Source organism: Tamandua tetradactyla, chromosome 5 (assembly GCF_023851605.1).
Source record: "Tamandua tetradactyla isolate mTamTet1 chromosome 5, mTamTet1.pri, whole genome shotgun sequence".
In the NCBI taxonomy this organism is placed as follows: Eukaryota; Metazoa; Chordata; class Mammalia; order Pilosa; family Myrmecophagidae; genus Tamandua; species Tamandua tetradactyla.
In genome coordinates, this window is record NC_135331.1 from 27,118,916 (window position 1) to 27,144,741 (window position 25,826).

Genomic DNA, 25,826 nt, shown 5'->3' on the forward strand with positions numbered 1-25,826 from the left:
CCCGGTCTTCTTCTCGGCGGCCCTAGCTGGGATGCCGTGGCGGGCCGCGCAGACCCGCTCTGGGGCGACTGCAGCCTTCCCTCCTAGGCCGCCCGAGACGCGCTTGCTAAGGTTTCCGCAAGCAGCGCAGTACCTGGCATACAGTAGGAGCTCAATAAATGCCTCGGGGACGCGGAGCCAGTCGTTGCGCCCCCGCGAGCCATGTTCCCCACTAGGCGGCGCTCCTCCAGCGCGGTAAGAAACGGCCGCCTCTGACACGCACGCGCACTTCTTGCCGCAGACCCCGCGCGGGCTGAAGAGGGAGCGCAGATGGACCCACTGCGCACGCGCAACAAGAGGAGCCCCACCCCCACCCATCCCGGCGGGTCTTGGCTTTGCGCACGCGTAATTTGAGCTTGCAGCTCCAAGAGATAGTGGCGCTTTTCCCGCCAGGCTAGGGGGTGTGGCGCAGCGCGCAGTTTGATGACGACGTTCCGGCTCCGGGTGGCTGAATGGCGGCCCCCCGCTCTCAGGTTACCGCAGGTGAGTGGCGGGAGCAGCGCGCGAGTCGATCCCGCGTTTTGGCGGTCTCCCTGAGCCCTGGCCGGGTGGGAGGCCAACCGGCCGTCTTCGGGCCAGGCCCCGGCGTCTTTGCCCGGGCTGGGACGGGCCTGCGGTGGAGACGAAGGCCCCGTCTGCGCCCTTATGGCACTCTCCCGACGCGGCCAGCAACCCTGTCCCGGTACGTGCTCGGTTAACGAACGTTGAAGAAGCTGGAGAAAAGTGAACTGCGAATAAAAGTTGAGCAACCTGGGGGTCCCACTGCCCACTTCATAGGATGCTTGTGAGGAACGATTGGGGGGGCGTGCTGATGCTTCTCAGAGAGAGAGATGTGCCGCCTTAGGGAGGTTTTAGCAGCAGCGTATTGACGTTAACGGAGGGCTGCCGGCTTCAGAAGAAAAAGCAAAGTGAAGCGCTCCAGAAGAAAAGTGGGTAGAACGCTTGGTGCGCAACACTGAGGTGTAGCTGGGTCGAGCATGGCCTCGGCCTTGTCAGAAAACAACCGTCCTAGGAGACATGCGTGGTTCCATGAAAGCTATCTCTGAGCCAGGAGGTGCTGTCACTTTATCATCTCTAAGGTTCTGCCCTTTTCAGACTGTCCAGGATTTTATGTTGCTTTGAACCTTTCAGAGTAATACACACTACTCTTGACCAGATGGTTCAGGCCTAAGGCATTTTGTCTTAAGCCTTCCTTAAAACTGAAATTGGTAGCCTGTTTAAACTGACAATTGAAAAAAACTGGGTGGTGTTCCTGCTGCCAATTGGCAGAGATGGGGTGTCTCCTCAACACCCCTTACACAGCCTTCTTGCACACTAACTCCTGTCCTTCCACATATCCTGCCAGTTGCTGCAGGATATCTTTACTGGGCATCTGTACTCATATACAGCGAACAGAGCTGTGCCAGGAAAAGCATCACTAACCCATTGGCAGGACTCGGGCAAGCTTCTTCTTTACTCAGTCCAAGTATGGGTATTATCTGTTTCTGTCCTGGGTCAGCAGGAATCTGGCCGGCAGCTCATGTTTTTCCAGTGGCCAGTTCAAAGGCTACCTTGGCAGAACTTGCCCCACCCCTCCATTCATTCCTATAGAGCACAGGTATAGGGGAGAGCATTTACACACCTGTCTCAGATTTGCGAGGAGGTCTTTGTATTTGAATCTTGACTCTGCCCTTTATTAGGCAAGGGCAAGTGACTCTAATTCTTCAGCTGTAACTGACCTGGTAGAGTTGATGCAAAGGTGTATGTCCTATAACTGTGTAACAAACTGAGAAGCTTAGAATAGCACCCATTTATTTCACTGTTATGTAGTCATAAAGCTGAAATCAAGGTGTCCGCCAACTTTACTCTTAATCTCAAGGCTCTGGGGAAGAAACTCCTCTCAAGTTCATTCAGGTTGTAGGCAGAATCCACTTCCTTGGAACTGGAGAGCTAAGAGCCTCTTTCTTTGTTGGCTGCTAGCCAGGAGCTACTTTCTGCTTCTAGAGCCACCTGCATTCCTTCTTGCATTGCCTCCTACATCTTCAGAGTAGCAAGTGTTTTTCCAGTTCTTGTTACACTGTGAATTTCTCTGACTTCCCCTTCACTTACCAGCCAGAGAGAATGTTTTGCTTCTGAAAGACTTGTGTGATTCAAATAGGCCCACCTGGATACTCTGTAGTTAAGGTCAGCTGACTTGGGACTTTAAGTACATCTGCAAAATCCCTTCACAGCAGTGCCTAGATTAGTGTTTGATTGAGTAGCCCAGGAACAGGAATCTTAGGGGGCTGTTTCAGAATTCTGCTACCAAGAGGATTTAAAGAGGAGGTACGGGGAGATCCTTGAGAACTGGATTTTGTACATAGTGAGTGTACCCAAGTGTTACCAAAGATTCTCCAGCACAAACTCAAGTCTGTAGCTGGCCACGTACGTCTAGGCCACACAATAGTGGCATTTCTCTAAAAAACAGGATTTGACAGTGTAGTGTGTGGGTGGAATTACACAGATGTTCTCCTGGGTATCGTGAAACTCCATCTAATTCTTTTGCATGGTGTGTGTTGAGGTCCTATCTTTGTTTTTCCACAGTGGTTTCTTAAGACAGCCAACTTGGATTTTCCACTAGAGGCTGCTATGGCTTTCCCTCATTTCCATCAGCCCGGCTACTTGCTGGTAAGTATCAGTTGCCTGTGTGGGTGTCAGTATCATGACACTGAACTCACAAGCTGAGAACTTATGAGTTCTTTCCATTGACTTGTGGAACTCTGTGGTGATGGTTCTCTAAGGGATAAATGATGAAATAACACGGGCCTCCCATCAGTCTGGTTTTCTCATCTACAGGGCAGGTTAGTCCAGATGCCCATCCTTCCTGCATCAAGAGTGTGTGGAGGGGCAAGTGAGAGGGGTGCATGGGAATTTGCATGCCCTGTAAGTCATTTCATAGTGTGAGTCACTCATAATTGTGACTGTCATCAGTAAAGCATGGAGGGTCAGCCAGGACTGTGTTTTGAGTATTGAACCTAATGCCAGGGAGTTTGGTGTGGTCCAGACATTGACAACAAAGGGTCCTAGCTTCAGTTCTCAGATGATGCTTTTTATAAGCCTTTATTTGAAAGGACATTCTTCAGTGTCAGCAGGCCCAGCCCATGGCCTACACAGCCCAGGACTCTATCCCTGACAGACCCTGGGGAGTATGCCATCATTTGGAGGTGTACACAGCCTTAGATACCCTTGGGCAAAAGCACTCTGGGTTAAAGTGCTGCCATTTCCTCTGATCTTCACCCACACATGGCTTTCCCCATGTCCCGTGACCTTGTATATATTTCCTGAGTTCCCATCCTGAATGCTTTGTGGCCACCCTGTTTCCATGAGGCTGGTGCTGACATGTGGCTGAAGCTGTAGTTTTACCTAGCTTTGTTTCTTTGGCTAACGAATCTGGTAGGCTTGTTATGTACTGTATTTAATACAGCACATTTTGTGGGACATTCACACCAACACCTGTAGTTGTGTAAATTCATAGGTGATCAGTCACATGGGAAATTACCAGCTTATGCTCACAGGCTACTCCGTGGTTTGTGAGGGGTCCTCTCCTGATGTTGAAACTGACCCTGGCACCGACCCTTTCTCTCCCCTCATGTGTCCTGCAGAAGTCAGTTTTATTTTGATAATAGACCGTGCTCTGAGATGACTGCTGATGCCTGGGGGTCGGAGGGTGCTGATTTCAAGCCTAGCAGTTGCAAGTCTAGTGGCATATTTCTTTGGCCACTGCCAGCATGACCTGATGCCTGTAGGGGCTAGAATCAGGCCAGTGGTTTCTGCCACTTAGATTTCTGTTTTGATTTGAGCCAGAAGAGCAGCAGAAGCTGCAAAATGAAGGTACTTATAATGTTTTTTGGTTTGTTCTGTCTTCTAGGCTAATCTGAAAGCCGACTCTGTAAATAAGCCCTTTGCACAGCGGTGCCAAGACTTAGTTAAAATCATTGAGGATTTTCCAGCTAAGGTACAGCTTTGCTAGCATCTCTTCTCTTGGAAAGCTTAATTGCGGCCCTTGATTCCCATGTCCGAGCACTGCCTGGCAGAGGCCTGTCCTAGTGTTTGTCACGTTTATAGGCACATGTGAACGTGAGCACCAGGCGTTCTTGATCATGGGTGCTGTACCCTGCAGGGGACACCTGGCAGCATCTGAAGAAATCTTTGGTTGTCAAAAGTTGGAGGGGCGGGGTGGGGGAGCAGTTGCTATGGGCATCTAGTGAGTGGAGGCCAGGGGTGGAGCAAAACACCGCACAGTACACAGAACGGCCACCCGTACCAGGTAGCCCTAAAGAAGCAAGTGTCAGTTGTGTTGTGGCTGAGAAACCCATATGTAAATGCTTAAACCTGGGATTGTCCAATAATTAGTGTAACTAAGCTCAGGATGCCAGCCTGGACGAGTAATTAATGCCGAGTGGCAATAAGTCATAGTTATGTTTCTGGAGCTCACTCTGGAAAAGAATCTTGCCACTTTATATTATATATATATATATATAAAACTTTGTATTTAAAGTATCTCGCATCCGTGTTGGGTGCTTTCCAGGTTTTGCTGTGTGTTTAAATGTTAAAGGTTAAATTATTTTTTATATGCATGTGGTGTGAATCGTTTTCTCCCTACATGGAAATGATTATTATAAAAGGATGGCATAGTACATGAGTTAAATGTGTTTTTTCAGTTGAAAAGCTACAGATTGCCTAGTTTTATTTCTAAAATTAAAAAACCCAGAAACTGGTAACTGAATCCCTAGCCAGCGTTCAGAGGATTAAAAATACAAACGCACGCCCTCAGATCCATTTGAGGGAGCCCTCTCTGCAGTCTAATCAATCCCAGTGGCCCTTGTAACTGTAGGCAGCTGGAAAACTCAGCCATAGGTTTGGAATCTGTAAACCACCCATGCAGTGAGGACAGTATTCTGCTAATGCAGTCGATGGCTGCTGCATTTGTCTACTTGTTGTCTAATATTCGCAGGTGTAGACAGAGCCGTACAAGTGATACTTGGAACCATCCTTTTAGTGTTACACTGTCAGGCACAGCGCTTCACTCCTTTTCTCGCCGCGGGTTCTCTGCCACCTGGGCTTCCTCCTCTTCCGTGAAGCCATTTTTTTATAGTGAAGGTCTTGTAACTCTCCCCAGTAGTTTTCCACTTGACCCTATTGGCATCGTCTTGAATGTAACAAGTGTTTTGCATCCACGGTAAGTTCAAAAAGTGTTCCCTAGTCAGCTCTCAAGAATTCTTGGTCCCAAACAACGGTCTGGTCTGTTTGCTTTCCTTTGTTCCCAGCCTCAGGGGGAGAAGGGTCATGTGTGTGGCAGGCGCCCTGCGGGATGACCTTTTCCAGTGGCTGCGTAACATCTGGTAGAGGAGCTGGGCCACCCTCGCTTCATCCTCTGTTCCCACATCTTCCAGCACGGTGTTCATAGTTACAGATTATTTGGCAGCTCACCCTCAGATCTCTCTCCATCGGAACTCTGTGGTTTAATTGAAGGCCTGGTGTTGGGTCTCAAGGAGATGGGGGGCCGGAAGCTAAAGAGAGCGGGGTGGCATCAGTGCAATAAGAAGGAAAAGGAGGAGAACAAGGCCACCCTCCCCTCCCCGCTTTTGTTTGTTTGTTTCATTTATTTTCCCCATTTTGGTCAAGAAGGTTTTTGCAATCCCATTACGCCAAGGCCATTGCGACTCTTTTTTTTTTTTAATTGTGGACTATAACGTGTACAAAAAAAAATACATTTCAAAATACATTGTAACAAGTAGTGACAGAAGAAATTTCAGAGTTTGGTATGGCTCCTGTTCCACAATTTCAGGTTTTTCCTTGTAGCTGCTCCAAAACACTGGAGACTAAAAGAAATATCAGTGTAATGATTCAGCAATCATACTCATTTGTTAAATCCTGTTTTCCTCTGTAATAACTCCTCCTCCTTGGATCCTTCTCCCAGTCTTTAGGGATACTGAAGCTATGCCCATTCTAAGTTTTTCATGTTGGAAAAGGCTGTCGGTAATATGCGATAGGGGAGTGGAACTAGTTGATGTTCTGGAGAGGCTGGCCCCTCTAGGTTTCAGGACTTATCTGGCCAAAGAATCATCTGGAGGTTATAGGATTCCGGAAAGTAATCTTAGGGCGTGAAACTTCTGTAGAATCTCAGATAAAGCCCTGTGTGTTCTTTAGGGTTGACAGGAGTGGTTTTGATTGGGGTTTGGCAAACCGTGGTAATTAGGAATCTGTAGCTGAAGCATACATAAGAGTAGCCTCTTGACTCAATTTGAACTCTCTAAGCCACGGAAACTTTCTTTTGTTATGTTTCTTTTCCCCTTTTTGGTCAAAAAGGTGTCAGTCCCACAGTGCCAGAGAAACTTTCACCCCTAGATGTCATATCCCACTTAGGAGAGAGGGTAATGATTTTCCTTGCAGAGTTTGGCTTAGAGAAAGAGGCCACATCTGAGCAGTAAAAGAGGTCCTCTGGAAATAACTCTTAGCATATATGTAGGCTTAGCATCTCCACTACAGAAATAAGCTTCATGAGAGCAAGCCTCAAGATCAGGGGCTTGATTGGGAGTTCCTAATGTTTGAGACAGTACCAGGAGTTTCCTTGGTGGCAAAGCTTAATAATTGCATATTTTTTTCTCCCGTCCCTCAGGGGACTTTGCCAATACTTTTTATCGTCCCAGCCTTCTCTGGGATGTATCTGGGTATTACATTAAGCTATACAGAATTATAAGCCCTTGTTCCCAGTATGGGCTTCATGTGTTTGGGTTATTTAAATCATCTATCCAGAGAGATTGAGTTAGATTACGTGCTCCAGAAAATTTAGGTTTTGAACAAAATACACCTCTCTTTCTTTGGTGTCATAGAGTAGGTGAAGTTGTAAAATACAGACAGTGTCCTTCTTACCCTTTGTATTCTGATTTGCTTTACTTACAGCCTGATCGGCTCTGTTCTTACCTCTGCTTGAAGCCTGATCTCTTTTGGTTTCTTTAACAGTGGCAGTAGGTAGCAATGCTCACTTTCAGAGCTGCAGAACTCCTCTGGGTCTTAGGTGTCACACAGGTACCCACAGTCCCAGGGAAATTTCAGATTATACATTTATAGCATAGCCTCTCAAAATCTAGAATTAAGATTTACAGCTCCAGTCTAAACGTGGCTAGTGTAAGAGCTTACAATCTAGGGTGCCATTCTTTTTAATAGAACTCTCTTTGGCACAAGTTAGATATTTTCAGAAACCTAATCCCTAGGCTGATAATTTGACTGGCCCAATCATGAAGTACTGCTGTTTTCTGTGCCCTGTGGCCACAGTGAAAGGATCGGAGACTTCTCCTCCTGTTGGGTGGTTCCTGCAGGGCGGGGCTGGCCTGTGGGTCTCAGCGGTGGCTGGGGTGGGCGGGTCCCGTGTGGCACCCGGCCTGGCAGTGGGCCTGGGCCTCACCGAGCTGGGCCTCACCGAGCCGGCCTGCACCCTCCCCCACTCGTTGTTCCAGGAGCTGCACACCGTCTTCCCGTGGCTGGTGGAGAGCATCTTCGGCAGCCTGGATGGGGTCCTCATTGGCTGGAATCTTCGCTGCTTACAGGGGCGCGTGAACCCTGTTGAATTCAGCATCGTGATGGAGTTTCTAGACCCTGGGTAGGTGGGTGGGTTTGTCTTCCGAGAGGCGCTCCGTATTTCCTCGGGGTGTTTGCACCCCGCCGCCCCCCATGGGTTGGAGTCTTTTTTATTATTAAGTTGAGGTAGATAAATTAACACGAAAGCTCTTCCATTTAACTTTCCGAATTCCTATTCCACTTCCTCCTAACCCATGCTGCCAGAAATCTTACAGGACATAAGCAAGATTTCCAGAAACCTTTTCTTCCCACTTCTTAGCAGTAATACTTGATGAATTGCTTTCAAATAATTAAGTTGCTACTAGCATAAATTTTTAGTATGCAAAGAAGTTCATCCCTCTAAGACGTTCTGCTGGCTATATGCCAGTAAAACCTGCCACCGATCCGACAGGAGAGCAGAGGACAGACGGTTCTGTTTCCGTAAGAGGCTGCACGGGAAGCTTCCGTTAACTTTTCTGTTGTTAAGTCCCTGGGCATGTTAGGGCAGAAGCTGGTGACGCCAGCAAAGCAGAGTCCGCTGTGTCAGTTGGCTTGAATGGTTGTCTTGTGACCCCATTTTTAAATCACACTATTTTTTATTTTTTCATTAAACATTTCGAACATACAAGCACAAACATTCTTCCCATGTGATCATTCCATTCTACATATATAATCAGTAATTCACAATATCATCACATAGTTGCATATTCAACATCATGATCATTTCTTATACATTTGCATCAATTCAGAAAAAGAAAACAAAAAATTCATACATTCTATACCCCTTACCCCTCCCTTTCATTGATCACTGACATTTCAATCTCTTCTATTTTATCATTTGTTTCCCCTTGTTATTTGTTTATTTTTAATCCGTATGTTTTACTCATCTGTCAGTAAGGTAAATAAAGGGAGCATCAGACACAAGGTTTTCACAATCACACAGTCACATCGTGAAAGCTGTATCATTATACAATCATCTCCAAGAAACATGGCTACTGGAACACAGCTCTACATTTTCAGGCAGTTCCCTCCAGCCTCTCCATTACACCTTAACTTAAAAAGGTGATATCTATGTTGTGCTTAAGAATAACCTGCAGGATAACCTCTCGACTCTGTTTGGAATCTCTCAGCCATTGACACTTTATTTTGTCTCATTTCTCTTCCCCCTTTTGGTCGAGAAGGTTTTCTCAGTCCCTTGATGCTGAGTCCCAGCTCATTCTACGATTTCTGTACCACGTTGCCAGGAAGGTCCACAACCCTAGGAGTCATGACCCCTAGGAGTCATAGACAGGGGGAGGGTGGTGAGTTTGCTTGTTGTGTTGGCTGGAGAGAGAGGCCACATCTGAGCAATGAAAGAGGCTCTCTTGGGGGTGACTCTTAGGCCTAACTTTAAGTAGGCTTGACCTATCCTTTGTGGGGTTAAGTTTCATATGAACAAACCCCAAGATTGGGGGCTCAGCCTATTGCTTTGGTTATCCGCACTGCTTGAAATCACACTATTCCTTAACGTTAAGAAACGATCAAAACAAAATGGTTTGCAATTCACTTCCCTGTTTTTGCTTGTCTGTTTAATTTTGTGTTCAGTGGCCCGATGATGAAGTTGGTTTATAAGCTTCAAGCTGAAGACTATAAATTTGACTTTCCCGTCTCCTACCTGCCTGTGAGTCAGCTAGTTGTGGGGGTTGGGGGGGCCTGGGGTGGTGAGGGCCCTGCACGGCCGCTGTGAGGAGGTGGGCGTGCCGGGGCTGGACTCTGGTGGTGGTGGTGGGGTGCTCAGAAAGTGGGCAGGTCACACCATAATTTAAAGACATTCCAGACTCTGCCGGTGTAGAAGGCGTCCCTTTGCCTGGCTTGCTGCTCAGTGGCAGGCTGGGCTGCGTGACCTGGTTGTTTTGTTCTTCTGAGTCTCTAGTCCTTTTGGGGTATGTCGAGGGATGACCTCTCTATGGGTGTGAGAAGCAGAGGTGACGGGGCTCATTGAGGGCCTGGCTAGGCTCGGAATGGGCACAGCTGCTGCCCTTGCTGTGGGCAGGTTTTTATAGGGAGGATGGAGAGAGTCTAAGAGAGGCTCTTTTGCTTGAGCGCTACTCGGGGGATGGCCATGGCTGTGCGTGCTGGTCCCTGCCTCGGCAGCCTTCCCAAACAGCTGCACCCATGGGTGGGGGCGCTGTGCCTGGCGCCCATTCGGGATTCCCACCTCCGTCTCTCCGCAGGGCCCTGTGAAGGCTTCCATCCAGGAGTGCGTTCTCCCCGACAGCCCTCTCTACCACAACAAGCTCCAGTTCCCCCCCACCGGGGGCCTTGGCCTGAACCTGGCCCTCAGTATCCTTGGTGTCCTGGGGTGGCGGGGACCGGGTTGGCCTAGCTCTCAGGGACAAGGTCGGCCCAGTAGCCTCATGCCGCTGCTCCTTGACACTACCGTCAGATCCGTTTGAGTATTACATTTTCTTCTTTGCCTTGAGCCTCATCACTCAAAAGGTACCTGAGCAAAGCCTCCTGTGCAGGGTGAGGTGGGTGGGGTGGGGCGTCCACCTTCCTGTGTTGCCCGTCACTCCGCTTCCCTTCCATCCTCCCTCATTTCCCCTGTGGCTCCTTCCTCTAGCCTTCGCAGTGCGTTGCTCCTGGCCCGCAGGCCACTGTCTGTTCGCGAGGACAGTGGATTTGGGGGCAGGTGCGACAGAGAGTGAGGGCAATCCGGGCACCCAAGAGGTGGTCAGGGAGGCTTCCTGGAGGAGGAGCTGCCTGGGGCTGGGTCCAGTGGCAGCACAGGCACTGCCTCTTTTCCCATTTTCCTAATCCTCCTTTTCCTTTTTCCTCTTTACTCTTCATACCCCTTTACCTGTCATTTCTACATTTTCTCCCAACCACAACTTTTGCTCAGTTTTTTCTTTGAAAGTCTGGTGGAAAAGATATTTGTGTAGCATTGTAAAGCTATAAGGTGAAGCCTCTGGGGCACGTTCCCCTGTGGGCTCACATGGCAGAATGTGGTGGCCAGATTAGAGGATCTATCTGCTCAGGCCCTGTGTGCTGGGAGCAGCTCCGGGGCGTGGTGTATATCCTGGGTCTCCCGGACATGCGGAATAGAGCCCTGTGCTGCTGGGCTCTGTGGCCTGAATGGCCTTGAGCCCCTCGCTGATGACCTGTTTGGTTTCTAGCCATTTCCTGGGTCCCTCCACATCCGTACTTCGGACTGCGCCTACTTCATCCTCGTGGACAGGTACCTGTCGTGGTTCCTGCCCACAGAAGGCAGCGTGCTCCCTCCATTGGCCTCCAGCCCCGGGGGTGCCAGCCCCTCGCCCACTCCCAGGTAAGGCCCCCTCCCCTGCCCCGGTTCTCGGCCACCCACAGGTGGTAGGCGGGTGCGGGGCCTCGCCCCCGTCAGATGCATTGCCTGCTGGGACCGTGGTGCCACCCTTGTCCGCGGCTCAGTTTTCTCTGTGCTTCAGACTTCTCAGAACCACAGCTGTGGCACAGCTGCAAGGTGGGTGGGTCAGGAGGGTTTCTGTGCTTGCTTTTGGTCGTATGTGACATTTAGGTGCTGGGTCCTCTGGCTGCCTCGACCATGCCTTGGTCTGGGATGGGGCAGGATTGGACTCTGCTCTCAGCAGCCCGCCCCATGTTTGCCCTCGAACCCACACTGTGAGACCATGAGCAATATGGGGAGTGGCACAAAGCTGCACCATGGGCATTGATTGTAGGCTCTGGGTATCAGTACTAGAGAGAGACGGCCTGTAGGGCAGGCCATGGAAGGGTGCACGTGGGTTGCCAGGACAAGTTCTGGGGGGACTGGCCCCCAGGCCAGGTCTGTAGGGACAGTGTGGCCACTAGGCCAGGTCTGTAGGGACAGTGTGGCCCCCAGGCCAGGTCTGTAGGGACAGTGTGGCCCCCAGGCCAGGTCTATAGGGGCAGTGTGACCCCCGGGACCAGGTCTGTAGGGACCACGTGGACCCCGGGACCAGGTCCGTATGGGCAGTGTGGACCACGGGACCAGGTATGTAGTGACCGTGTGAACCCTGGGCCCAAATAGGGATCCACTGCACCCGGGCTGGGCCTCCCTGCCTCAGTTCTGTCCTAGCTGCCTGGCTGGCCTGCACCCTCCCTGGTACTGCTGTGCTGCCCGCACCCCTGGGCTGGGTGTGGGGGCTGGTGACAGCCATGCAGTGCCAGTCCCACTGGCCCTCTGGCCCCACTGTCACGTTCGATCTTCACACCTACGTTAGTCACGAGGGTGCTGGGCTGCCGTTGTGAGCTCGGGCAGCTGCCAGTATTGTTGGCATCGTCGATGGCCTGGCCAAGGCAGTTCTCACCAGGATGGTCACCTGTGGTCGCGTCTTAGCACTGCCCTCCCCGTCTGTAGCTGCCCTCCACAGTAAGGAAGACCTTTTCCCACTGGATCTACTCTCTCACACCAGTGTGGGCGTGTGGGCTGTTGTGTGGTTCAGCAGGCGCCGTCAGTGACTGCCCTCGGTTATTTTGATGCCCCAGTGTCCCCGGCCTGTCCGCAGCAGTTCCCCCACTGGCCGTCCCCGGACGCCCCACGTAGCCTGTGTCCCTGCCCCCAGGACGGCGGCCGTGCCCTTCGCCTCCTACGGCCTGCACACGAGCCTCCTCAAGTGGCACCTGGCCCACCAGGCACCTGTGAACGCTGACCCCGCCTCCCACGAGATCTGGAGGTCCGAGACCCTGCTGCAGGTGAGCCTCCCGAGGCGGTTTTCTGCCTCCACTTCCCTGGCAGTGCCAGTCCGCCCCTCCCTGCCATCCTGGCCTAGAGGAGAGTAGATTCCCTGCCCTGAGATCTCAAGAACCTCTGTGTGCTGGGCCCTGTTTTTGCATTCCAATTATTTTTCCTTGTCCGTGGTTGTTGCTTCCCACGGAGTGGGCTTTGCGGGCTCGGGTGGCACCCGGCTGACGCAGGCTCTGCTTGGCCACCCTGAGGACAGGACTGGAGCGCGGGCTTCTGCCGTGGAACCGCGGCTCTGATTCTTGGAGCGAAAACCAACGCTAAGGCTCTCACAGGTTTTCGTTGAGATGTGGCTGCACCATTACTCGCTGGAGATGTATCAGAAGTTGCAGTCCCCTCATGCCAAGGTGCGTGTCCTCTCCACCCCCTACCTGGCCCTGGGGTGCCTGCCCATCTGCCACCGCGTGTCCTTGAGCCGGGGCAGCAGACAGCCACTATCAGCCCCAAGTCAGATGCCAGGGGAGGGCAGGAGGGCGGAGAGGCCCCAGGAGGGCCTGCTGCTCCGGCTCTGGGGGCAGAGTCTGCGGCCTCACCTGGGAGGCGTGCTGGTATCTCTGTGTCATCATCAGCTCCTGGTCCTTCCGCGGTGCGGGGCGGCCCGGGCAGAACCACCACTTTGACTGGCCCAAGCCCCTCTGCCTGCCCACCCTGCCCTCTCACCTCATAGCGCCCCAAGTGGCTGTGGTAGTGGGTGGGCCTGAGGCCTCTTGCCTGCGCCCGGCTTCTCCTCTCCGTGTCTGCCCTTCCCCCTCCTTCCGGGCCGTGCAGCAGGGGTGTGGGGACCCTGCAGCCCCGTGGGGTCTGTCGGGTGGAGGGTCCTATTCAGTAGGTCAAGCAGCAGGGGTGGGTGGTTCTCCGGGAGGCACTTGAGTCATGCCCGGCCCCTCCCATCCAGCTGCCGTGGCTCCGCACACGCTTTCGCCACTAACGGACGTGACTCTCTGGGCTTCCTCAGGGACTCAGCTTATGGGCAGTGGGGTTGGAATTGAGAACTGGGTCCTGTCACTTGCTTGTCCTCCAATCCTGGTGGCAGTTGCCTTGTCCTGCTGCAGAGCCAGCCTCCAGGCACTTCCTGGAGCCCTCGAGCTGCTGTAGGGAGGGCTGGACTGTGGCCCTCCCTGCTGCCCTCTCAGGGGCAGGGAGCACCGAGGACTCCAAATCCCCAACATCCCAAGGAGAGCGGAAGTAAAAGCGAGGGGATCTGCGTGGGGTCTTGAGCTGCCACGGGCTGCAGCGCCTTGTTGCCTCCAAACACCCATCTGCTGGCTGTTCCCTGCACCCCAAGGAGCTCACAGTGGGGCCCAGGGCCGGGACACCTCACCACGTGAGCCACCCTCCTCCGGGCAGGTGGTAGGAGCCGCTTTATGCCACCTTTCGGCACGAGGGCCACCAGCCAACATGGCCCCTCCAAGAGTCCCTGCAAGGGCTTGATTCCTTGGGGGAACTTGGAAGGGCCATGGGCATCCCTCCTTCCTCTCTTCCCCCTGTGTGCTTCCTCCTGGCCAGCCCAGGGTTGGGCCTACCTGCTGGATGCCCCAGTTATGTGCAGATGTCCCTAGCAGTCCCCAGGGAGGCTCCTGCGCCTCCCCCTCCCGTTGAGGCAGAGAGGACGACAGAAGCTGCCCCACGCCCACCCCTCCTGGCTCTATGGAGGAAGGCTGTGGGGCTGCTGCTGCCCTGCCACACCCCTCCCTACTCCTCCTGGCCTGGGCAGGGCCTGTCCCCGGGGTGGCGGGGCAGCCTTGGGCTGTGCTTGGTGGCGAGCTGCTCCAGCGGTCTTGGGTCAGCAGGGCAGGCAGAGCTCCCACTGCGGGCAGGCGCCTGCCTCTTGGCACCCGGGCTGACCAGCCCATGTCCCTGCTGCTTCTGAGAGGTGGGCTGTGGCCGGGTTCTCGAGGTCCTGCCCTTGGGCCTGGGGAGCACCCCTCCTTATGCAGGGCTTGGAGGGTGCTCCTGGTGGGGTTGGGGAGGCTTGAGGGCCGCCCAGATTAGTGCTCTTGGAGCGAGCTCCCTACATTCTCCAAACCAGGCAGTGTAGGGAGAAGCTTTGGGGGGCGAAGCCAGAGCTTATCTCCGAGCTGTCTCTGGGGACCAGTCCCTGTCCACTCGGTCCTCAGGGAAAGCACTGTTCAAGGAGGGGTCACGGGTCGGCCTTTAGACAGATGAGAATTAATGTAGATACCAATTTGGGAAATTCTCACAACAACCCTAGAAGTCCACCGAATCATGTTTTCCTTTGTGGGTGGGGACTCCATGTGCAGCTGGCCCTCGGTACTGTCCTTGCCAAGCCCTGTGGCTTTCAGGGCCTCAGTGGCTGGCAGCTGAGCTGTTGCTGCTGCAGTCTGACCCCTGCCCTGCTCTGTGCTCGGGGTCAGGTGGGTAGGCAGCTCCTTCTGGAAGGAAAGCACGTTGGGCCCATGGAGGAAGCTGGACGAGCCTCAGCACTCCACAGGTCTCTGCTGGTCACCCAGCCAGGCTCGGCTCCAATTGGTGTCCCCCTGCTTCAGGCTGCTGAGGGGAGGCACCCCACTGGCGTGAGACTGTGGGTCAGAAATGGTTTGGGGTCTCACTGACTGCTTTTGTTTTGTTATTTTGTTTTACCTCCTTCTGGGCTCATGCTCGCTTTTTCTTTGTCTCCCCTCCCTTCTGTCTCTTGGCCCCCCCGCCCTTCCCCATTTTGTCATCTCAGCTGGAGGTCCTACACTACCGCCTCAGCGTCTCCAGCGCTCTCCACAGCCCTGCCCACCCTGGCTGCCCAACCCTGCACGCCTATCAAGTACCTGTGCCTGGCGCCCGTGTTTTTGTCCTGCCTCTTGGGTCCCCCCAGTGTGCACAGTGGAGTGGTGGTAGCGTGTGGCTGGGGGCTGCAGGTCAAGGCAGTGCTGAGACTAGGTCTGAGCAGAGCAAGGGCTGTCCTGCAGCTTCCGCCCTGTCTGGCAGTCCCCATGCCCTGTCCTGCAGCCTCCGCCCTGCGCTGTACCTGCCCGCTGCCCCCTCTACCCACAAGCCGCACGCGGCTGAGGTGTGGTGAGGGCTCAAGGGGCACCTCCAGCCATCGCCCTGGGTTGAGGGAGTCCCAGAGCACGTCTTCGCAGTGTTCCACGCTGCCTCTGTGGTGTGTGGTGCTCTAGGGATAGAGCCAGAGCCCTGAGGAGCGGGCGGGTCAGGCTGTGTCTCTTGGAGGCCACGCAGGTACCAGGGAAGGATTTGAGGCTGGGGTGGTGAGTCCCAGAGGTCAGGCGTGGGGGGGGGGCAGTCAGTGTCGAGGGGGCAGGAGCACTGGGCCAGCCCCCGCTGGGGAGTGCTTGATGGATGTACTCACAGATTTGCAGTCCAGTGCGCTGAGGGATTGGGAGGGGCCGGGCTGGCAGCACCCAGCTGGGATTCCTGGGCAGAGCCGCGGCACCGACTCGGGCCTCAGGCTGGCCTTGCTCGACTGACAGCCTGGTCTGGGAGGGGTGGGGGCTGCTGCCCCTTGCCCTGGACTAGGGAAAGGGACCTGGGGAGGGGAGCGCTCTGTGGACAGGCCTTGAAGAGGTGCAGTGGAGGTTGCCACATGTAGCTGTGGGGGCGTGCAGCAGGGACCAGGGCTCAGTGTCCCGAGGGCCAAAGGGATGGGCCAGCCACGGGGCCGGAAATGAGCTTGAACAGGGAAGGAAGTCCTGGTGGGATGCAGCCTAGCGCTGACACCCTGTACGATTTTGGTCTTGCATTGAGATGATTTCTGAAACATCCCCCACTGCTTTCCCTGTTTTAGAAACAATGTGTGCTCAGTGCACAGATTTAAAAATACAGCTCAGCAAAGGGAGATACCCTCCCTCCCTGCCTGGATGTGGCCAATGGCTGGTGGGAGCATTTTCATGCCAGGGATACCCGAGTGGGTCCTGGTGTGGGCGGAGGCAGTGGATATGGGGGCGACCTGCCCCCAGGCTGGCTTTTTCCAATCTTGGGCTCCTGAAGGGCAGGCAGCTGTGTTGGTGATTTGGGAGAAGCTGCTGAAAGCTCCCTCCTCGGACTCACCGCATCCCCAGAGGCTGGTGGTGGGTGAGGCGGGTGGAGCTCAACCCCCCAGAGGCCTGCACAGCAGCCTTACCCAAGGGTCCAGCCTTCGAGCTCCTCCACTCACCTTGTGCGCCCAGCACCTTCTCCCCAGCTTGAGGTGCTCCAGTGTGGGGGTTTTAGCTGGCCACAGGTATGAGCAGGCGAGGCCACATCCCCCGTGTCCCTCCCGTGAGTGCCCCATCCCCCTTCCAGGAGGGGCAGCACCACTGAGTCTGAGCCAGGCTCCTTTCGGGATCGTCATTTTCACAAGTCAGGGCAGGCCAGGCAGGCACTGGGGCTGAGCAGCTCTCCACTAGCTGGTGTGCGAACCGCAGATGGGGCTCCGAGCAGCAGGGTGGCCCGTGGGCTCTGGGCCCCTCCGAGTGCCTCTGGTTGCTGACTCGCGTCTCCTCGGCCTCAGGAGTCGTTCATGCCCTCCGAGGAGCACGTGCTGGTGGTGCGGCTGCTGCTGAAGCACCTGCATGCCTTCGCCAGCAGCCTGAAGTCTGAGCAAGCCTCGCCCTCAGCCCACTCCCACGCCACCAGCCCCCTGGAAGAGTTTAAGCGGTGGGTGCATGGTGAGGGGCGGGTGCAACCCACCCCGACCCCTCCTCCCTATGGGTGGCCCTGCCGTCCCCCTGCCTGGGTGGGCGCCTGGCTGCTTCTCCACTGTGCGGCCTCTCCCCGCAGGCAGCCTGAAGAGACTCCCTCTTGCAGCTCCCTGTTGTCCCTTCCCCCAGTGCTGGGGCTGAAGTAGGAGCTCTGTATTGACACATTCCCATGGAACAGCCCGGAAAACTGACAGGCGAGGGACATCTGTGCTCTGTCTGAGCATGTCCACTGACCCTCGAGCACCTTCATGGCAGTGGCTCATGGGGGCTGGGTTGTGCTGCTGCCCCCTCCTTCTCCTCCTCCCCCACCCCGGGTCTAGGAACTGGCCTCTCCCTGGTGAGCTTTGTGGGGTGAGTCATGCCAGGATACACCCAGGAGCCAGGTTGGCTCAGCGGCTGCTGTGTGTCCTCAGGACGGTCCCTGACCCTGACCTCTCTGAACCTTGATTCTTTCTCCAGCGAATGGGGCTGTCTGTTGGCCTCTAGGGGGTGCTGAGTATGACCCGTTCTGGCTCTCCCGCAGGGCCGCCATCCCACGGTTTGTCCAGCAGAAGCTCTACCTCTTCCTGCAGCACTGCTTCGGCCACTGGCCCCTGGATGCGTCCTTCAGAGCTGTGAGTGGTGGCCAGTGCCTGGCCTTGGTAGCCTGGGTGGGGTAGGCTCCCCTTGGCTGTGTGCCAACTGAGGGCTTGGGGCGGGGCAAGGAGGAGGTCAGGTTAGTGCAGAGGCTGAGGCCTGGGGCAGTCATGTCCCTGCCCCTTTAAGCCCGAGCTGGGTGCCCAGGGCTGATCCTCAGCTTCTGAAGGGTGAGTGGTGGGTTAATCAGTTAATCAGACTCTGTGGGGGTTGTCCAGGTCCCTCTGGAGCTCTCTTCAGGGGAGAGCTGATGGCTTGTGTGTGGAGGTTGTAGAAGAAGCCAGAACATCTCTCTCCCTAGGTGCTGGAGATGTGGCTGAGCTACCTGCAGCCCTGGAGGTATGCGCCTGAGAAGCAGGCCCCGGGTGCCGACGCCCAGCCCCGCTACGTGTCGGAGAAATGGTGAGCCCCTGCTGGGCGGCCCTTACCGTCCCACACCCGTCCCCACAGCCTCTTGGCTCAAGGACAGCCAAGGTTCCTCCACCCCCAGTCACCCGTCTGCCAGCCGTTGGTGCCTTTGCTGGCTGCTCCTCCATCCCTCTCCTGGGCAGCTGCCCCCCGGGCCACCCTCCCCATGTGCCATCGCCCCGGCCTCATGGATGGGGCAGGCTCTTGTCACTGATTCTGCTGGTGCCAGAGGCCTGCGCCTCACCTGCCCCTGTCGCCACCCCCCGCCTGCCCACCCACAGGCCCCCCAAAGGCCTTGGTGCCCTGGGGCTGGGGGTGCGAGGCCTGACTCTGAGCCGCCATTCGCGCCCAGGGCGCCCTTCGTGCAGGAGAACCTGCTGATGTACACCAAGCTGTTCGTGGGCTTCCTGAACCGCGCACTGCGCACCGACCTGGTCAGCCCCAAGAACGCGCTCATGGTCTTCCGGGTAGCCAAGGTCTTCGCCCAGCCCAACCTGGCGGAGATGATCCAAAAGGGTGAGCCCAGGGCCCTGCAAAGCAAGTCCCCTCTTCCCCTGGCCGCTGAGCTGGGGCGTGGCAGATGAGGGCTGCCCCCCCGGAGGAGCTGTGCCTTCCTTGGGACCCGGTGGGAGCTGTTTGTCATCATGGGCTTTGAGGGGTGGGGTGGCCCCTCGAGGCCTGCCCTGTGGCTGGCTTCAAGCAGGACGCCCCTGTCGAATGGGGCTCGGTCTCCAGGGCTGTCAGGAAGCCCTTGGGGGAGCTACTGGTGGCCGCTGTCTTGTGCCCTTTGAGATGGACAACAGGCCCGTGTCCCCCTTGCAGGGGAGCAGCTGTTCCTGGAGCCAGAGCTTGTGCTCCCCCACCGGCAGCACCGCGCCTTTGCGGCCCCCACCTTCACTGGGGGCTCCCTGTCGTCCTGGCCGCCGGCTGTCACCGACGCCTCCTTCAGGGTGAAGAGCCACGTGTACAGCCTGGAGGGCCAGGACTGCAAGTACACCCCACTGTTCGGGCCCGAGGCCCGCTCCCTGGTGAGTGAGGCAGCCGGGCCACCCCAAAACCCTGGGCCTGAGGAAACAGCACAGGGATTCAGGGTCACAAGGGGGAGGCGCCCTCCCTTCCCCTATGAAGTCTCACTTTTAAGGAAACGCTTAAATCGAGACGGTGCATCCCAGCACCTGTACTGTCCTTCCCTCGTGGAGGCTCTCTGCCAGACTGGGTCACCGGGGCTGCTGATGCACCTGCCCTTGCCCACAGGTCTTGCGCCTAGCCCAGCTTATCGCTCAGGCCCAGCAGACCGCCAAGGCCTGCTCCGACCAGGTGGGTGACAGCACAGCCGGCCGCTCCTTCCTGGCCTGGCTGCGCCTCTGTCCCGTGGACCCCAACAGCTCCAGCTCGGCCAACGACCTGGACGAAGGGGGCCAGGACAGCATCCGGAAGACAGACGAGCACCTGGAGAAGGCCCTGGAGTACCTGTGCCAGATCTTCCGGGTATGGCCTGGGCCCCGCGCCGGCTGGCCTGCCTGCCTCTGCCTCGGGCCCTGGGGTCACTGCCGGGGCAGGGGTGCCGAGGCCGGGTTCCTCTCCTCACCTCTGGCATGGTATCAGCACCTGGTGAGAAGGTCCCAGCTCATTGGGGTGTCTCCCCGGCAGCTTAGCGAGGCCCAGCTCGCCCACCTCATGCTGGCGCTGGGGGCGGCTCCAGACGAGGGCAGCAAGAAGCAGCTGCCGGACTGCATCGTGGGTGAGGCCGGGCTTGTCCTCACGCCCCTGGGCCGCTACCAGGTATGGCCCCACCAGACTCCCATCCCCCCAGCCTATGAGGGGAGGGCACCTGCTGAGCCCTGTGTGGCTCTCTCTCTGCGGCCTCTAGATCATCAACGGCCTGCGCAGGTTTGAGATCGAGTACCAGGGGGACGCAGAGCTGCAGCCCATCCGTAGCTACGAGAATGCGAGCCTGGTCCGCGTGCTCTTCCAGCTGTCGTCTGCCATCAACCGCAGGGTGAGTGGGGGGTGCCGCGGGGCCGGTGCCGGAGGGTGGGCTCTGCCAGCCGGGGGCTCCCACTGTGTCTCTTGGATCCAGTTTGCAGGCCAGATGGCAGCCCTGTGCTCCCGGGCTGACTTCCTGGGCAGCTTCTGCCGCTACCACCTCACTGAGTCCACACAGGCTGGCCGGCGCCTACTGAGTCCCGCAGGGCCAGGCCGGGCGGCTCCCCAGGCCCGGGGCCCCCGGATCAGCCTGCGCTTCCTGGGCAGCTACCCCACGCTGCTCTCGCTCCTGTTCACCTTCTTCGTGGCCTCCCTGCTCTGCGTTGGGCCGCTGCCCTGCACGCTCCTCCTCACCGCGGGGTATCTGCTCTACGCCGTGGCCATGACGCTGCTCACCGAGCGGGCGAAGCTGCACCAGCCCTGACGGCCAATACTGGATGGGCAGGGGACCACTGTGCACTGTCACCTCTGCCACCCCCACGCCTGGCACAGCTGGCAGCAGCCTGCACAGAAGGACACAGCCCGGTCCCTGAGCCAGGTGGGAGGAGCAGCACGGGGCCCGCACGGGCTCCCCCGGGGCCCCCACCCTGCTGCCGGTGCCCCCTCTGCCTGCAAACTCACAACCAAATCGCTCTCGCGGCCCCAAATGGTTTCTTCCTAGCCATTGTGGGACCCTCAGGTGCCCATGTGCCCACAACAACTTGGCCTGCCCCTAGCCTTCCCCCTCGTGCTAGCAGGCCAGCGGTGCAGGCCAGGGACGGATCACAGTTTCTAAAACAGGTTCTGAGAAAAGCAGGTGGCAGCCCTCCCCCGGGTCCTAGTTTTAAAGGCCCATGTTGTCACCCACGCCTCCACAGGCCGGGCCAGCCTCCCACCTGCCGCTCTGTGAGTAGAGCCAGGCCCACACCCCATGTCCCTTCAATAAAATCAAGTGCTCAGAGAGTCACCTCTGTCAGAACTCAAGAAACACCCAGAATGCAACAATGATATGTTCACCCTCCAGTGACAGCGGGTCCTGTGCCCTTCATCGCCCCAGAGAGAACAGTCCACAGCCATCGCCACCAGCCTTGGGGTTTGGTATGTGTGGTGGGTTTTTAAAAAAGCTCTTTAAAAGATAAATGTTGGGTTTTGTATTTTGATATAAACTTAGAATGGTGGCATTTTGGGGCCTGGTGACCAAAAATCCAGCCAATCTTCTGACCAGCCATGGGTCTGAATAAACCCTGGCCTGGCTCCGTGCATCTTCTGGTTGCAGGACTTGGCAGTATATCCACCTGCATGGGGTCACCCCTGAGAATGCAGGAGCTGCAGAAGGCCCTACTGCCCTGTGCCCCAGTTAACGAACTGGTTATCACCTTGCCTGGTCCTTGTCGACCCTCCTCACCCGAAGTGTTGGGAGTTTGTATTACAGCAGAGACGAAAGGCAGGTGCAGTGGGAGCCCTGTAAGGGGATGGCAGGGGTCCCTTGGGGGCTTGGCAAGCATGTGAATTCTGCACCCTGTCCCATGCAGGCCAGAAATTGCCCTCACCTGACAACCCTGGAACATGTTGCCTTCTGTCACCTTGTACATCCTCATTCTAGTTTATGACAAGACTCGTTGCTGGGGTCCTGTTTGGGTTTGCTGAGCTGCCGGAACACAACACACCAGAGATGGACCAGCTTTTATGAAGGGAGGTTTTTTTGGGTTACAAGTTACAGCTCCTCGGAGGAAAGGCAGCTGGCTTTCCTCCGGGGTTCTCTGTCACAAGGGAAGGCACACGGCGATGTCTGCTGACTTTTCTCCTGGCTTCTGGGTTCAAACAGCTTTACCTGCAGCAATCCTTTCTGCATCTCCAGTGTCTGGGTCTGTGTCAGCTCCGAGCTGCTTGGGCAGTCTGTACTGAGCTCTCTTCTGGCCTCTCTCTTTTAAGCTTCCAGCTAATTAAATTAAATGTCACTCATTGTGGAAGTGACTGCCCGTAGCTGACTGCAGATATAATCAGCCATAGATGTATTTCATATGTGATGAGTGATGTCCACAGCGGGGCACCATCACCTGGGCAAGGTGACACCTGAACCTAATCACTACAGCTCCCAAACACAGGCAGCCTGCCCACAAATAGTTGTTGAGTGTTAAGTGCCCCCCACCCACCCATGCCTACCCCTCTCTCGATATAGGTCAATTGCTTTTAGTGACATTTACTGGAAATGGGAGATGATAGTTTCTACAAGTTCCAGATTAACAGATGACCGGCATTTGTGTCAAGTCAAGAGCAGGAATAAATGCGGTTGGCTAGATGTTCTAGGGTCAGGCACTGATGACCCCTTCACAGCCTCTGTAGCCCTCCACGGCTTCTCCCCCTCCCACACGGCCCACCTGCTCACCAGCACCTCTCCTGCTCTTTTCCTTTCACCTGAAAATGTGCTCAGAGCTCTGGCACCTTCAAGAACAAAAGCAAACACGGCGCTCCATTTCATCCACTCACCTGTTCACTGCAAAACAGCCGCCCTGAGGCTACCCTCCACAGCTGTGCTGGGGTCACTGATGACCAAAAAACAGCTGCTGTTCCCAGAGAGCTTGAGGCCAAGTCTGAAAGCTGGGGGCTGGGGTGAGAGCAGAAGCTCAAATACATGTGGGAGGTCCTGTGAGGGTCCAGGAAGGGTCAGCAAGTTGGAGAAAGCAACCAGGTGCCGGTCACCCTGCAACCGGGTCTTGGGGTTGTGGTCCAAGTGGCTGGGGCTGGGGGGGGGGGGTCCTTTGAGAAGAGCCAGCTAGGGGCTCTTCCTTCCCCAGGTGCCTTTCTCTACTCACCTGGATGCGTCTGGGGTGAGTTATGCCAACTGCCACCACCTCCTCAACTCCCTCTTCCCCCTTGACTTTTGGCCATCCAGCTGCCTCTGAAGCCGTCTCACTACAAAGCCCAGACATTTCTCAGACCCTGTGCCCCGTGCCTTCTTTCTGGCAGTGTCTGGCATGGGCGCTGGGTTCTCTGTGCCACAGACTATAAATAAACAGAAATCGTGAAAGGGAATCAGACAGAGCTGACAATCACAGTAACAAAAAATTCCCTACAGAGGTTCAGTAGCAGATTAGAGCTGACAAGAAAGAATCAGTGAACTTGAAAATGAGACTGTTGAAATCATTCAGTTTGATATGTAGAGAGCTAAAAGAATAAAGAAAAGTGAACAGAACATAAAGACCTTTTAGATAGCAGGGTGCCTATAGACGCATTTTAAGAGTAAGGGAGTCCTAGTAGGAGAAAAAGAAGGGTGGAGAGAGTATTTGAGGAAATAATGGCTGAAAGTATTCACAATGTAATGAAGGATACATAGATATATGCAAGAAGCTCAAGAAACTATAAATAGGATAAACCGAAATAGACACACACCGAGACATATTATAACCATGCTATGGAATGCCAACTATAAAGGGGATTCTCAAAGTCACAAGAGAAAAGCAGTTCTACATTAACAGTAGGAGACTTCAGTACACCACTTTTAACAATTGACTGAACATATTGCCAGAAGATCAATAAGGAAACAGAGGTCTTGGGCAATGTTATGAACCAATTAGTCCTGGTAGACTATAGAACTTCATCCAACACAGCAGAGCACACGTTCCTCTCATGTACACACAGGTTATTCTCTAGAATAGGCCATATACTAGGTCACAAAACAAGTCTCAGAAAATTTTTAAAAAGTCATAAGTATCTTTTCTAACCACTAAGAAATATACAAGGAACCTCAATAAGATTGTGTCCCTAATCACCCATTAAAACAGCAGTGTGGTGATATATTTGAAGTTCTGAAAGGAAAAAGAAATGATAAGAATTCTTTATCTGGCCAAACTTTCAAAAGTGAGGGAAAGACTAAGCCATGCCCCAATAAACCAAAGAGGAGGGGATCTTTAATTGGCCCAACAACTAAAAGGAGTTCTGTGGGTGGAAAGGAAAGGACACGAGATAGTAGACTTAACCCACATGAATAGATGAAGTTCTCTGATAAAAGTAATAATGTGGATAAATATAAATGCAAGTGCTATTGTCCTCCTGGATTGTAAATCCACTTTGTATTTCTAACAGGATCTAAAATGCAAATGCATTAAAAAGTAATGAAAGATTGATGATTTTGAGCACATAATCCGTAACTATGTAATGTGTGATAAGAACTACATAAAGATGGGGGGGAACCCAAGAGAACCTCTTTTGTTGCTCAGATGTGGCCTCTCTCTCCAGCCAACACAACGAACAGTCTCACCACCCTACCCCTCTCTACGTGGGACATGACTCCTAGGGGTGTGGACCTTCCTGGCAACGTGGGACAGAAATCCTAGAATGAGCTGAGACTCAGCATCAAGGGATTGAGAAAACCTTGACCAAAAGGGGGAAAAGTGAAATGAGACAAAATAAAGTGTCAATGGCTGAGAGATTCCAGAGTCGAGAGGTTATCATGGAGGTTATTCTTACACATTAAATAGATATCACCTTGTTAGTCAAGATGTAATGGAGAGAGAGCTGTGTTCTGGTAGCCATGTTTCTTGAAGATTATTATATGATATAGCTTTCACAGTGTGACTGTGTGATTGTGAAAACCTTGTGTCTGATGCTCCTTTTATCTACCTTATCAACAGATGAGTAAAACATAAGAAATAAAAATAGTTTGGGGAACAAATGTTAAATAAATTTAGATTGAGGTGCTAGTGATCAATGAAAGTGAGGGGTAAGGGGTATGGTATGTATGAATTTTTTTCTGTTTTCTTTTTATTTCTTTTTCTGAATAGATGCAAATGTTCCAAGAAATGATCATGATGATAAATATGCAACTATGTGATGATATTGTGAATTACTCATTATATATGTAGAACGGAATGATCATAAGAATGTTTGCGTTTGTTTGTTGATATATATTTTTTTTAATTAAAAAGTAAAAAAAAAATGGGGGGGTGGAGGGTTATAGGAACACAGACTGTGTTAGTTCTTGAAATTAACCAAACTAGATTTAGGATGTTAAATTTAAGCCCCATTGTAACCACAAAGAAAGTATCGGGAATGTATGGCCAGAAGGAAATAAGGAATTCTAAAAGTTTCACTACAAGCAGTCAATGAAATCCGAAAGTAGAGACTAATGGAAGAACTGAGGGACACAAAAAGTATAAGACTTACAAAAACTAAAGACTAAAATACCAGAAGAAAGTCCTGCATTATCAGTAGGACTTTAAATATAAATGGGTTAAACTCTCCAGTCCAAAGGCGGAAATTGGTGAAATGGATTTAAAAAAAAGTATGGCCCAACCATAATCTCTTTCCAAGAGACACTTGTTAAATTAAAAGACACAAGTAGGTTAAAAGTGAAAGCACAGAAATATTCCATGCATTCAATAGTCAAGAGATTATTCCACAAGTACACGGAGATTATTCTCTAGAATAGACCATATACTAGGGCACAAAACAAGTCTCAAGAAATTGAAAAGGATAGAAATAATTTAAAAGTATCTTCTCCAACTACTAAGAAATGAAGCTAGAAATCAATGACAGAGAAAAAACTGCAAAAATTAATGAGTGGAAATTAAACAATAGACTCAACGAACCAAAGCCAAAGAAATCACAAAGAAAATTAGGAAATATTTTGAGATGAATAAAAACAAAAACATATACCATACTGATTGTGAAAACCTTGTGCCTGATACTCCTTTTGTCCAAGGTATGAGCAGATGAGTAAAAAAATATGGATAATGAGGATAAGGGGTAAAATAAGGTGGATTGGGAGATGTGGTCGATGAGAGGGAGGACTGAGGGGTCTGGGATGTATG

The 25,826-nt window shown here is 53.7% G+C and overlaps 1 protein-coding gene and 1 long non-coding RNA gene across 7 annotated transcripts; one reads left to right on the forward strand and one right to left on the reverse strand.

The window, feature by feature from the left end:
- Window positions 1–51: 51 nt before the first annotated feature.
- LOC143683877 (sphingomyelin phosphodiesterase 4) lies at window positions 52–24,864 on the forward strand. Of its 6 annotated transcripts, XR_013175693.1 has the most exons (22): window positions 58–522; window positions 2,602–2,685; window positions 3,926–4,012; window positions 7,515–7,657; window positions 9,199–9,274; window positions 9,828–9,936; window positions 10,040–10,092; window positions 10,770–10,921; window positions 12,177–12,306; window positions 12,631–12,702; window positions 15,045–15,131; window positions 16,818–16,963; window positions 17,531–17,621; window positions 17,945–18,045; window positions 18,404–18,567; window positions 18,874–19,079; window positions 19,306–19,539; window positions 19,702–19,833; window positions 19,922–20,050; window positions 20,132–20,575; window positions 21,041–21,114; window positions 24,253–24,864. XR_013175693.1 is itself a non-coding variant. In XM_077160310.1 (20 exons), the coding sequence occupies exons 1-20, from the start codon at window positions 463–465 to the stop codon at window positions 20,459–20,461; spliced, it is 2,586 nt and encodes an 861-aa protein (XP_077016425.1). In that variant the 5' UTR covers window positions 58–462; the 3' UTR covers window positions 20,462–21,156. The 6 variants fall into 6 exon arrangements, 4 of the variants coding, with proteins under 4 accessions (XP_077016427.1, XP_077016426.1, XP_077016425.1 ...); XR_013175692.1 differs by lacking the exon at window positions 24,253–24,864 and having other exon boundaries at window positions 21,041–21,156; XM_077160310.1 differs by lacking the exon at window positions 24,253–24,864 and having other exon boundaries at window positions 20,132–21,156.
- On the reverse strand, window positions 21,699–24,903 carry LOC143683879 (uncharacterized). Its single transcript, XR_013175694.1, has 2 exons — window positions 22,504–24,903; window positions 21,699–21,955 (listed from the first exon to the last, which is right to left on the reverse strand). It is a non-coding gene; the product is annotated as an uncharacterized LOC143683879 (long non-coding RNA).
- Between the last annotated feature and the right edge of the window lie 923 nt (window positions 24,904–25,826).